The 12,685-nt window shown below is 40.7% G+C and overlaps 2 protein-coding genes across 2 annotated transcripts in view; one reads left to right on the top strand and one right to left on the bottom strand.

Annotated features, from left to right (window-relative positions):
- Positions 1 to 1,187: 1,187 nt before the first annotated feature.
- Positions 1,188 to 4,501, bottom strand: LOC311107029 (signal recognition particle 9 kDa protein-like). Its single transcript, XM_084149481.1, has 3 exons — positions 4,334 to 4,501; positions 3,794 to 3,862; positions 1,188 to 1,769 (listed from the first exon to the last, which is right to left on the bottom strand). The coding sequence occupies exons 1-3, from the start codon at positions 4,403 to 4,405 to the stop codon at positions 1,656 to 1,658; spliced, it is 255 nt and encodes an 84-aa protein (XP_084005607.1). The 5' UTR covers positions 4,406 to 4,501; the 3' UTR covers positions 1,188 to 1,655.
- A 3,461-nt stretch (positions 4,502 to 7,962) lies between these two features.
- The window catches only part of LOC311107062 (protein enabled homolog), a 136,225-nt gene continuing 131,502 nt past the window's right edge, over positions 7,963 to 12,685 (top strand). The window contains exon 1 of the mRNA XM_084149523.1: positions 7,963 to 8,334. Within this exon, the coding sequence (XP_084005649.1) occupies positions 8,330 to 8,334 (5 nt within the window). The 5' untranslated portion in view covers positions 7,963 to 8,329. The remainder of the gene's footprint in view (positions 8,335 to 12,685) is intronic.

The following is a 12,685-nucleotide window of genomic DNA, read 5'->3' as shown; positions in this document are numbered from 1 at the left end:
ATCATACGAAATGGGTGATGGACATCCACAAATTAATACATACCATTCGAAACGTAACATATACTAAATGGATTGTCTCGGATTTAAGTACAGAACAATACGAAATGCTCTGACAGCACTATAGATCCAGTATCCCTGCACATTGTAAATATGGTACTGGAACTGACCCTGTATATAGAATGCTTGCTTACTTTATCGTGTTCTTATTTTTTTATCACGTGTGTTTTTGTTCTGCCTTGTTATTTGTAATATTACATTGTTATTGATTACTGCATTGTTGGGGTTAGAGCTTGAAATAAAGGCATTTCACTGTACTTGTGCATGTGACAAAACTTGAAACGTCGACAAAAAAAAATTGTGGGATCTATTTGTGTTGGTAAAATGAATAATGCGAGAAATGTCGATGGAAACGCTTTTATGATTAAATATTGATATACCCATATCTAAGTAAACGTGGGAGTCACGCTATGACATGTGTGGTCCTCCCACTACGACACATCAGGAAAGCAACAGATTAAATAAATTATGTTTAACTTCACAGGGTGGTGAAAGTGCAAGGTGATGAGTTTATTGCTCCTTTCCAATAAATATCGAGGGTCTTATTCTGATGATATTATCATCGATGCTTGGCAGCCGTTTGACAAATAAAAATAATCTTGCTCTTTAGTCCATAATAATCTCATCATGAAGGCTATACGTGCGCTGCAGTAATGTATCTGCGTGCTGTTGGCTATATAAAAAAAATGTTTTGTGAGAAAACCATCAGTCCAGTCGAAAAAGCGACGGAAACCCATTTAACTTGTATTTTTTTATTCGGTACATTGGAATTTAACCACAAAATGTATTTTTATGTGCACTATGCACAGTCTTTGATCTGCAACAAGTCAATTTGATGTAAACATCTCTGGTGGGAAATTGGCCATATTGTTTTTATGCGGATTTTCCAATATTTGCATGAAAATCTGTCGCCAATTGGATGGAAACCTACGTAGCTAGTGACCTGGTTTGAGGACAAGTTATTTTCAATGATTAAATAGAAAATGTCAGAAAATCAGGCATTCTTGATAAATAAAGACATTCAGGAGGGCCGTTGTGTGTATGGCAGCTTGAACAGCAGCAATATGGGGAGATATTGAAATTAAATCATACATTAAAATCGAAATATTTCAGACAGTTGAGATGTTGGCTGTTGTAAGTTATATAAACATTTATTGAGTAATGCAATCATTTGTAAAGTTCACTAAATGGCATTGGAGGCATTGTTCTTCCTTCACTGAAATAGCCAGTGTGGAAATCAAAAGGTCCTGCTTCATTCATGGTCATGAACATTTTAAAATAAAAAAACATAACATATCAAATGAAAATCTAACCATATAAGTAAACAGACATGCGTCTCTCAATCTGTTTTAGTCCATCTTAACTGAAAATAAATACAAGCTCTTTAAAAGAACTCCAGCAAATACCTCTTCAGAGCAGCGAAGGTTACGCTCTCCATTTTAATTTTTGATTCCCATCAACCCTCCTATTTCCCCTCCCTTCCCTCTCTCTCATGATCCGATGTAGTCATTCCAGCTCTGTTCTCTTCCATTGTTTGTGCTATTGACAAACCACAGTCCAGACTCAAAGGAGAGTTAACACAACTAAGGGCAAGGGGTTCAATCCATTTCCATGGCACCACTTTCCTTGGACACCATAAGCCTCATCAGTTTGCCATGCAGTTTCTCTATCTTCTTAACGTCCTGGGCCTGGTCCGTCTTGTATTGTAAACACTGCAATAAAACATTAGAATGAGTCGTGGATTAGGTAGAGGGAAAGACATGAAGCCAACATTTGTTATATACAAAAATAAAAACATGTCTTAAAAGTCTTACAAGCAACTGGTTAGTTTGCCTAATAGAGCCCCACAGTGGAGGTGTAATAATACCCATAAAACCTAGCGGTCAAACAGGGAAATGGTTCCAATTGTTTTTCCACCATTCATTTTTCCCCAAAGGGAATTTTAGAAACACTTAAAATAAGGGCTGTGTTTCATGTAGGCTTACCCTGGCGAGACATTTTAAATCTCTCTTGGACAATGTTTTTTACATTTTAGTCATTTAGCAGACAAGGTGACTTATCAATCTAGTCGGCTCCATTTACTCTCATATTCGAAAAATGCTAATTAGCATCAAAGTAGACATCATGCAAAACAACAAATCCCTGCAAGCTCCTGCACGTCATCTCTAGCTGACATCTTTGCTAACAGGTATTGTGTCAATGTATAACTTGCACAAGACAGTTCACAGAATTGTCAATTTAAAGATATTTAGCCAATTTATTTATTATCACATTTAGCTAACATTAGATAGTTAATCCAGAGATTCTTACCTTTGCCTCGATTCGGCAGTCTAGTCCAGATCATGGCATTTGTAGTTTATGATAGCCACATTAGCAGCCAATTAGCATTTCATTTATTTATTTATTTGGGTGTGGGGGGGGGGGGGGTTAAATACAGGCGAATATATTGATAAGTCACCTTGTCCTAGAGAGATTTACACAGTTATCAAACGTCATGCCAGGGTAAGCCTACATGAATCACAGCCCTTATTTTAAGCGTTTCTAAAATCCCCTATGGAGAAAATGGTGGAAAAACAATTGGAACCATTTCTGTTTCACCGCTAGGTATTATGGGTATTTATGACTCATACTGTGGTACTCTATACATCAGACTAACCATGGATATTCAGTCAAAGAAGTCACCCCCCCCCAAAAAAGACTCAAGAGTCTCTACAAGCCTAAATGTTGAATACATATTGAAAAACATACTTTGCCAGTTGTCTGTGCAGTTAGTACTTTGACGGTAGGTAGTGGAGATAATACTTTCCTGTGGACATTTTAACAACTTTTTGGTGTGGCGGTCTGTATATGGCTCTGTCTGCTTGTATTTTCAATCTCCTAACGCATTGCACATATTGTAAACAATAGTCAAATGTAACCGAACATTGTCGACCAAAGCACGTTTCCTTAAACAGGAAAGGGCATGATTCATCACTCCAGAGAACGCGTTTCCAATGAGGCGAGCTTTACACCACTCCAGCCGACGCTTGGCATTGCGCATGATGATCTTAGGCTTGTGTGCGCGCCTGCTCGGACATGGAAACCCATTTCATGAAGCTCCTGACGAACAGTGCTTGTGCTGACGTTCCTTCCAGAGGCAATTTGGAACTCGGTAGTGAGTGTTGCAACTGAGGACAGACGATTTTTACGCACTACGCGCTTCACCACTCGGCGGTCCCGTTCTGTGAGCTTATGTGGCCTACCACGTCGTGGCTGAGCAGTTGTTGCTCCTAGAAGTTTCCACTTCACAATAACAGCAATTACAGTTGACCGGGGCAGCTCTAGCAGGACAGCAATTTGACGAACTGACTTGTTGGAAAGGTGGCATCCTATGACTGTGCCACGTTAAGTCACTGAGTTCTTCAGTAAGGCCATTCTACTGCAAATGTTTGTCTATGGAGATTGCATGGCTGTGTGCTCGATTTTATACACCTGTCAGCAACGGGTGTGGCTGAAATAGCTGAATCCACTCATTTTAAGGGGTGCTTTTCTATATACAGTCTAAATCCAAAATATACGTTTATTCAACATTCTGATTTGTAATGGGACTGTTCGGAAATGTTGAGCCTACATGTTAGATACATGTAAGTCTTCCACTCTCTGATTCTTAAAGGGACGACTGGTTAGTGTAATGTAAGATACAAACAGATGTGCACATTCTGAGCAAAGGGAGCAGACAGTCTTCTCCTGAACATACCACTGCATCATCGGTGACTTTGATGCAAAGGTTACCATCACAGTGTCTGTATTTGAGAACCACCCTGACCTGTATTAAAAGGAGGGAGAAGAAAACATTTAACTAGCTAGCTCGTTACAACAAAGGTAACTGAAAGACAGCCTATTTATTGAATTAAAAGAATATGCAACAAACATAGAGCTACATGTATTACAACATGGTTGATTATCTTAATGATACTCACACATTTCAACAGTTGACTAACGTTACTATTAGGCAGTTTGTAGTTTTCCTTCCTATTCACATTTGCCAGCATATTTAACGTTACCTAACGTTAAATTGGCTTCGCGTTAGCTGGCTGCATTGCTTGAAAATGGCAAGCTAGCTATCCTGCTCCTCTAGACTTCATATCACTCCAACGGTGATGGTTATTATGGTCCATCACATTTATTTGTGCTGTGAAATAACCATTACTAAATAAATGTTGCTAGGTAACAAGTTACAGTAGCTAGCAAGATTTCAAGCTTGCTCTCAACAGAAAAATGTCGTGGTTAACGTTACCTTCATTGGCTCTTTCAAATATAGTTTTTCTGCTGCACGAGCGAACTCTTCCCATGTTTGATAATAAGGCATAATCCTTGAGCATAAGAAGTAAATTATAAAAACAGTTTCAATCGGCCTGTGAGGTTTACTAATTTAAAAACCACATCAGCAAACTAGCAGGTAGAAAATAACCGGTGTATATAAACGTCTGCGATTGGACAAGAGCTATGCTGACCAATCACAGAGCACAATACTGTGGAGTTCAAGGTATGTCGTAATTGTAGCAAAGATTCTACATATCTACGAGACATGATACTCCTCCAGAGAGAAATACACAATCTTTGCTGCCATACACTCATGGAGGCCTTCACGCATCAGCCAGTAGATGGCAGAAATAGCTTATGTATTTTCAAGAGCGCAAAATGGCGCTTTCATTAGAAAGTGAACATAACAGAAATTAATAAAATTACGTTTCATTCTTCTTGACAAAAATATATATTATTCTCAACAGTATAAGAAATTCAACTCAATATTTCACAATATTTCACTTTTCATTAAATAATGGCCTGTTTGACAACAAACAAAAGAGATTAGACACCTATATGAATATTGATTATATATATATATATATATATATATTAGTAACCATATGAACAACATCTGTTTCCACCTCTGAATTTAATAGAGCAGACCTGAACATTAATTAACATTTAACTTGATGAACATGATGTAGTTCTCTTCCTCCTCTTTTTAGGAAACATTGAACAACTGGCATGATGCACTGTTAAACTTTACATGTGACACGTATTTGAAAGATTCACTCATATTCTATTTATCTGCATCATTATCATCATCCCTGTCACACAGGCTACTAACATGTCAAATATATGTCACTAGTGGTCTGTTTTAGTGATGATGACATCAGTGCGGCATATTCACATCAGTATGGCATATTCAACCTCTCCTTGTCCCAGTTTGTAATCCCCACATGTTTTATGATGACCACCATTATTCCTGTCCCAAAAACTTGAAGGCTTCATGCCACAATGACAACCTCCCCGTAGCACTCACTTCTGTAATCATGAAGTACTTTGAGAGGCTGGTTATAGCACACATTAACTCCACCAGCCCAGACACCCTAGACCCACTCCAATTTGCATACCGCCCCAACAGATCCATAGATGATGCAATCTCCATTGTTCTCCACACTGCCCTCACCCACCTAGATAAGAGGAATACATACAGTGAGGGAAACAAGTATTTGATCCCCTGCTGATTTTGTACGTTTGCCCACTGACAAAGACATTTTAATGGTAGGTTTATTTGAACAGTGAGAGACAGAATAACAACAAAAAAATCCAGAAAAACGCATGTCAAAAATGTTATAAATTGATTTGCATTTGAATGAGGGAAATAAGTATTTGACCCCTCTGCAAAACATGACTTAGTACTTGGTGGCAAAACCCTTGTTGGCAATCACAGAGGTCAGACGTTTCTTGTAGTTGGCCACCAGGTTTGCACACATCTGAGGAGGGATTTTGTTCCACTCCTCTTTGCAGATCTTCTCCAAGTCATTAAGGTTTCGAGGCTGACGTTTGGCAACTCGAACCTTCAGCTCCCTCCACAGATTTTCTATGGGATTATGGTCTGGAGACTGGCTAGGCCACTCCAGGACCTTAATGTGCTTCTTCTTGAGCCACTCCTTTGTTGCCTTGGCCGTGTGTTTTGGGTCATTTCATGCTGGAATACCCATCCACGACCCATTTTCAATGCCCTGGCTGAGGGAAGGAGGTTCTCACCCAAGATTTGACGGTACATGGCCCCGTCCATCGTCCCTTTGATGCAGTGAAGTTGTCCTGTCCCCTTAGCAGAAAAACACCCCCAAAGCATAATGTTTCCACCTCCATGTTTGACGGTGGGGATGGTGTTCTTGGGGTCATAGGCAGCATTCCTCCTCCTCCAAACACGGCGAGTTGAGTTGATGCCAAAGAGCTCAATTTTTGTCTCATTTGACCACAACACTTTCACCCAGTTCTCCTCTGAATCATTCAGATGTTCATTGGCAAACTTCAGACGGGCCTGTATATGTGCTTTCTTGAGCAGGGGGACCTTGCGGGCGTTGCAGGATTTCAGTCCTTCACGGCGTAGTGCGTTACCAATTGTTTTCTTGGTGACTATGGTCCCAGCTGCCTTGAGATCATTGACAAGATCCTCCCGTGTAGTTCTGGGCTGATTCCTCACCGTTCTCATGATCATTGCAACTCCACGAGGTGAGATCTTGCATGGAGCCCCAGGCCGAGGGAGATTGACAGTTATTTTGTGTATCTTCCATTTGCGAATAATCGCACCAACTGTTGTCACCTTCTCACCAAGCTGCTTGGTGATGGTCTTGTAGCCCATTCCAGCCTTGTGTAGGTCTACAATCTTGTCCCTGACATCCTCGGAGAGCTCTTTGGTCTTGGCCATGGTGGAGAGTTTGGAATCTGATTGATTGCTTCTGTGGACAGGTGTCTTTCATACAGGTAACGAGCTGAGATTAGGAGCACACTCTTAAAGGGAGTGCTCCTAATCTCAGTTTGTTACCTGTATAAAAGACACTTGGGAGCCAGAAATCTTTCTGATTCAGAAAATGTATGCACTCACTAACTGCAAGTCGCTCTGGATAAGAGCGTCTGCTAAATGACTGAAATGTAAATGTCTATATCAGCTTTCTGAGATGCTCTGACTCTTCTCTCTCTTCCAGAAGCAGGTTGATGTTTATTGGAATGAGGCAGAACTGAGCAATTTCTGCTAGATGGCCTATATTGTAAAAATTATTGAAAACAAAAATGTGCTTTTTGGTCTTAATTAAAGGAGTGCGCTTAAGGTTAAGGTTAGGTTTAAAATCAGTTTTATGACTTTGTGGCAGAGCTGCCTCCAGAACAAGATTAATTACGAAAAACGCTAACCTGCCTTCCAGGATTTACAAAAAATTGCATAATATATATATTTTTCCATGTAGCCTATAATTAATACTAAATCTGAAATAACAAAGCAAGCAACAGCGCCTTGGGCCAATTCATATATCAGTTGTGAATGACAAACGTCAGTGAATTGCTTTAGCTCCCGCCTTGGGCCAATCAGTGTAATTTTGTAAATGCCGGATCTCATGGTGCTTTCATGACAACTGGGAACTCGGAAAAAACTAGGTTAAATCATGGCGTCGGTGATCTTCAGGTCAGAAAGTCAGAGCTCTAGAAAGATGCCCGAGTTTCCGACTTTGAATTCCGAGGTCGATGACCGTTCAAATGATTTTTCCCAGTCGTTTTTGCCGAGTTCCCAGTTGTATTGAACCCACTGAAGTCGGAAGTCGGAGATTTCCGAGTTCCCAGTTGTTTTGAACGCAGCATGAGATAGTACGAACGGAGACAGATCCACAGTCCCCTCCCGATTTAATCGTGGGTGACAATAACCGACATCCACATAGTGGCGCACTGAGGTTGCTTATTAGCCTACACCCCCCCCATAAACGTCTCATTCAAAAATCCCGTTATTCCCTTTTTTTGCAGGGGGGTACTTGCACCATCTCTGTTGGCTTTTGGGCTGTCAAAAATTCGAAGGGGTGTGGCCCTGTATGTTCTGTACGTCTCTACGTACCTCACGTAGTTGAGAAAAGCTTTGCGTCAGTGTTGTAGCAGTAGAGAGACGGGGATCCCAGCGGCACGTTGCCGCTATATGAAACGACTGCAGTCTCAGCCGCGAAAACCATTGAATTTTCTCATCTTTTCTTTCATTAGAATTTCGTAAACGGTGGCGCGATGCACTAGATCATGTAGGATAAATACTTTTTACATTTTCTTTTTTCTTTTTTTTACTCTACTGGATATAACTACGAGCCTCTTTCGTCCCGCGGCGTTCCATTGATATTATTTTGTGGCATATTCAAGTGCGAACTTTCTGAAAACTATTGCAAGATAAGTCATCAGTCAAGCCCTTGACGAAGATACTATTGTGTGACAGTACTGTGACTGAATCATGAGGTGAGTAATTGATCAAAGTCTTAAATAAAATTCACACAGCTAACTTTTAGAGAAGCTATATGTCCAACAAACTTTCTAATCTGATGCGATCAAATGCATGTTATTCATTAGGTTATTTGGTCGTTTAAATATTGCACAAAATGGTCTTCTATAATGCATATACAGCAAATTGCAGTTCAGCAATGTCGATGTGGATGTTGCCTCCTTGAATGTAAAATAGCAAGGCATGCAGTGCGCAATTGTATTATCAGTGGTTGCTACAGAGTTTACTGAAAAACACGTTTGTTTTTGATTTCATACTATGTCACACCTACACACGCCTCCAGAAAGAACATATTGGCCAGTTGTTGCGATCAATGCAGTAACGGGCAGAAACAATAACCGCAAGTTGAATGGTTAAACCTAGGCTAATAGGCCAGTGTCCTCAAAATGTACAATTTTATTTCAATCAACATGCATGTCAATTTGATCATAGCAATTCTCATGCATATTGACAAAACAATACGCATGGACATGTTGCTAGGGTTGTATTCTACGTGCAATGGGTTTTAATTCATTGTGGCATTTATTTGCTGGTTAGGCATTTTGGGATTATTCACGACGATAATGAAATATAATTTATTTGATGTCACATTAATTCAAACATCCATTTGTTCGTTGATGTTGACAATTGGATAGGGCTATGACTGTTTATTTCGCAAGGTTTGCGCACTAACTGACTATTGTGCCTTAAAAAATACATGTATTTGCATTGAACACATTTAATATTATCACACAATTCTAAACCTGTATTTAGTAAGTATGATTATATAATTCTTTATGATTTGATAGTGCTCTAAGGTCGTTCTTCCACCTATGTCACACTTGACTTGATGATGATGAGCACCACTGCACTTAGGTGTCCCATGTCTCCGCAGTGCAGGTGTGCAGTTTACTTTAAACCCAGGACAAAACAAACATCTCAAATGTGCATATTATAGTATATAATATGTAGTCTTCCTCTATTCAAGAGGTGTATGTTGCTGATAAAGATGTGTATAAGTGACCTAGCCTTGTGGCTGTTTGAAAAGGGCTCTCATTGTGTTGTAATATGCTCATCACATTGTAGTGGAGGAAGTTGTCTGTGGGCTATGGAGAGTTCAGATGTCAAGGCTTGGTCCACAGTCAGAGGGTGAAACACTGGGGTGACCCCTAGTCAGATCCATGACTCAACATGGCAGGGGCAGGGACGAGGGCGGGGGCGTGGGGCGGACGGGGCCCCTCGAGAGAAAGGCTTAAATGAGGCCAGCTGCTGGCATCTCTCCACTAGACCAAGCCTCATCTAACAATGGCTCTGGCTGCACCAATTAACTAAAGCTCTGCTGGAATTCTCAAATAATTTTGTTTATCCACCTTGCTGATTGGTGATCAGTGATCACATTACTTATTGGAAATAGTAAATAGCTAGGTTTCCATCCAATTGGCAAAAGATTTTCATGCAAATATTCAAAAATCTGCATAAAACAATATGCACATATTCCCACCAGTGATGTTTGTCAAACTGGTTTATTGCGGATAAAAGGCTGTGCGTGATGACGTAGCGCACATAAAAATACCTTTTGAAGTTAAATTCCCATGTGCCTAATAAAAAATACAAGTTAAATGGGTTTCCATCGCATTGTCAACTCTACTGATGGTTTTGTCACAACTGTTGCATTATATAGCACGTGCACTCTAGCCAACGGCTCACAGATACAGTGCGAGTAGGATACCTAGATGATGAGATTATTCTGGAGAAAAGCGAGATTATTTATATTTTTTTCAAACAGCAGCCAAGCATCGATCGTCATGTCACCAGAATAAGACCCCCAATATTTATTGGAAAGCAGCATCAAGCTCATCACCGTGCACTTTCACCACCCTGTGAAGTTCATCATAACTTATTTCATCTGTAGCCTAATAAACTGCATGGTTTCCCGAGTCGTAGTTGGAGGACCACACAACATATCATCGCGTGACTCCAAGTTTACTTCGATATGATAGTTATATCAATATTTGCGCATAAAGGCGTTTCCACAGCCATTTCTCGCATAATTAATTTTACAGACATGAACGAACAAATTGTCTGTTGACATTTATAAAATTGTACCGGCATTTCCTGTTTCCTTCAGCCGGGTCGTGACTTTTTTTTCATGCGTCAAGTAATTCATCTGCATGAAATGGTTGTATGGAAACCTGGTTAGTGACAGTAAAAGCTGGGTGAAAAAGTAGTAGTCCTTTCTGTTTTTATTCATTAGACAACAAAGCTGAGTGCCAAAAGGGGGGCTAGGCTATTAGATGTGCCTGGTGGGTTTGTTCAACAGGTGTGGTTTGGTTGCTTGGGTTGACTGCTGGGCGAAGCTGCTGGTCTGACTGACTCATGACCATTTGTTGGTGTGTGTCAGGATAGACCAACAGCATGGAAGTTGTCTTTCTCCATGTCAACTGATCAGGCACTATAAGCCCAAAGACCTGTCAACATAAGACACCTTTACAATGTCAGTGATGAAAGCTGAACTGTCTGTTCCTTTCAAAGTCCTCACCCATGATGTTCTAAAATCGAGCCACCAGTCAGTTATGCATCATGGGAAGTGAAGCACACTTGATGTTGTATCACTCCCGGTTGATAATGAAGCATCAGGCTGTGATGTCATAGTAACAACCTCTGACAGCCTTTTCCTTTTGAGGAGTCTGTTACATTTACACTGATGCTGAGAAATAACAGCTGTGGAAATGCTTCTGGTATTTTTTTGTATACATATTTTGTTCAAGTTTTCTTGATGACTGCCACAATTGTATTCAGCCTGTGGCTTTTTAATGGACTGGAGTAACCCTCCAAATAACAAATAATTTAGTCCAAGTTTGTCTTGAGCCTAATGACGCAAGTGGCTCATCAGACAGCAGTCAAGAGGGATGAACGGGGTGTGTGTGTGTCCACAGTCAGCCAAGTGAGCGGAAAGCCAGGGCTTAATCCCAGATAGTCTACCATAAAGTAATAATTGGACCTAATTTCTTTGTTTCATTTGATAGGGGATTGTCATAAAATGGCGGCATGAGTCTTCGGAATAGGATGTGAGAAAGACGTTATTGTGTGCCAATGATTTCTTTTGAAGTTTTCACAGATTCTATCACCCACTCGACCCTCCACCCTCTGATCTCCGCTTTTTTTTCTTATCCCCCTCTACCTCCCCCTCTCTCAGACAATCCATCCCCCTCTACCTCCCTCTCTCTGACAATCCATCCCCCTCTACCTCCCTCTCTCTGACAATCCATCTCCCTCTACCTCCCTCTCTCTATCTGACAATCCATCCCCCTCTACCTCCCTCTCTCTGACAATCCATCCCCCTCTACCTCCCTCTCTCTATCTGACAATCCATCCCCCTCTACCTCCCTCTCTCTGACAATCCATCCCCCTCTACCTCCCTCTCTCTATCTGACAATCCATCCCCCTCTACCTCCCTCTCTCTATCTGACAATCCATCCCTAATCTCTCAAATATCTCCTCTGTTCACCGAAAAACTGCAAACCAGCCTTTCTGTAAGTATTTTCGTTTGGCCTCTATCTGACGTCATTGCAGAGGAGTTTCATCTTTCACTCTGTGCATTTCACTTATCTCTGAGTGATTGTTCGTCCAAGCAAAGTGGACCCAGGAGGGAACTAATCACCACAGTGTTTCATCTCCCAGGATTAGGGCTGATTCACAGGAGACAAGTGACTTTGTGCTCAAATTATTTTACGTAATGTTTAATCCACTGACTGCATTAAAACATTTTCGGCTGGTGTATTTCCCCTCCTACCTATTGTGTGTGAATCTAAGTTTAACTGGGTGTAAGTAAGCTGCTCTGTCTTTGTGTGTGTTTTATGTGTGCGTGTGTAGACATTTTACTATACTTGTGAGTACCAGAAGTCCTCACAAGAATAGTAAACCAACAAAAATTCAGAGAAGTGAGGACATTTTTCTGGTCCTCACTTGTAAAAAGCCTATTTTAGAGTGAAGGTTAGGGGTTACAGTTAGTGTAAGGGTTAGGGGGAAAATAGGATTTTGAATGGGAATCAATTGTTGGTCCCCAAAAAGTCCTAGTAAGTATAGTAAGACATAACTGTGTGTATGTGTGTGTCCACTGTCCAGTATGTTGTTAGCCTTCTAACCACTGCAGAATGATGCCACAGTTTTATCTGGTGATGCATCTCGTCATGATGAGTTATATCAGACAGCAGCAGCAGAGCCAAAGTGCTTTGTGTGCCCTAATATCTCACTCAACCCCCACATCACCCTTTGTGCTCGTCTCCTTGGTCTGCCTTGCTACAAGTAAAATAAGGGAACAGAACTGTC

This window comes from Coregonus lavaretus (genome assembly GCF_964263955.1).
Source record: "Coregonus lavaretus genome assembly, chromosome: 31".
In the NCBI taxonomy this organism is placed as follows: Eukaryota; Metazoa; Chordata; class Actinopteri; order Salmoniformes; family Salmonidae; genus Coregonus; species Coregonus lavaretus.
This window is presented reverse-complemented; position numbering and strand designations above follow the sequence as displayed.

What these genes read in the sequence shown, in the direction of transcription:
- LOC311107029 (XM_084149481.1), bottom strand. Translation starts at nt 4,405, where the DNA reads ATGCCTTATTATCAAACATGGGAAGAGTTCGCTCGTGCAGCAGAAAAA. An exon ending in ATTTGAAAGAGCCAATGAAG is followed by an intron (nt 3,863 to 4,333) that starts GTAACGTTAACC and finishes CTTTTAATACAG; the next exon opens with GTCAGGGTGGTTCTCAAATA. An exon ending in AAGTCACCGATGATGCAGTG is followed by an intron (nt 1,770 to 3,793) that starts GTATGTTCAGGA and finishes GTTTTATTGCAG; the next exon opens with TGTTTACAATACAAGACGGA.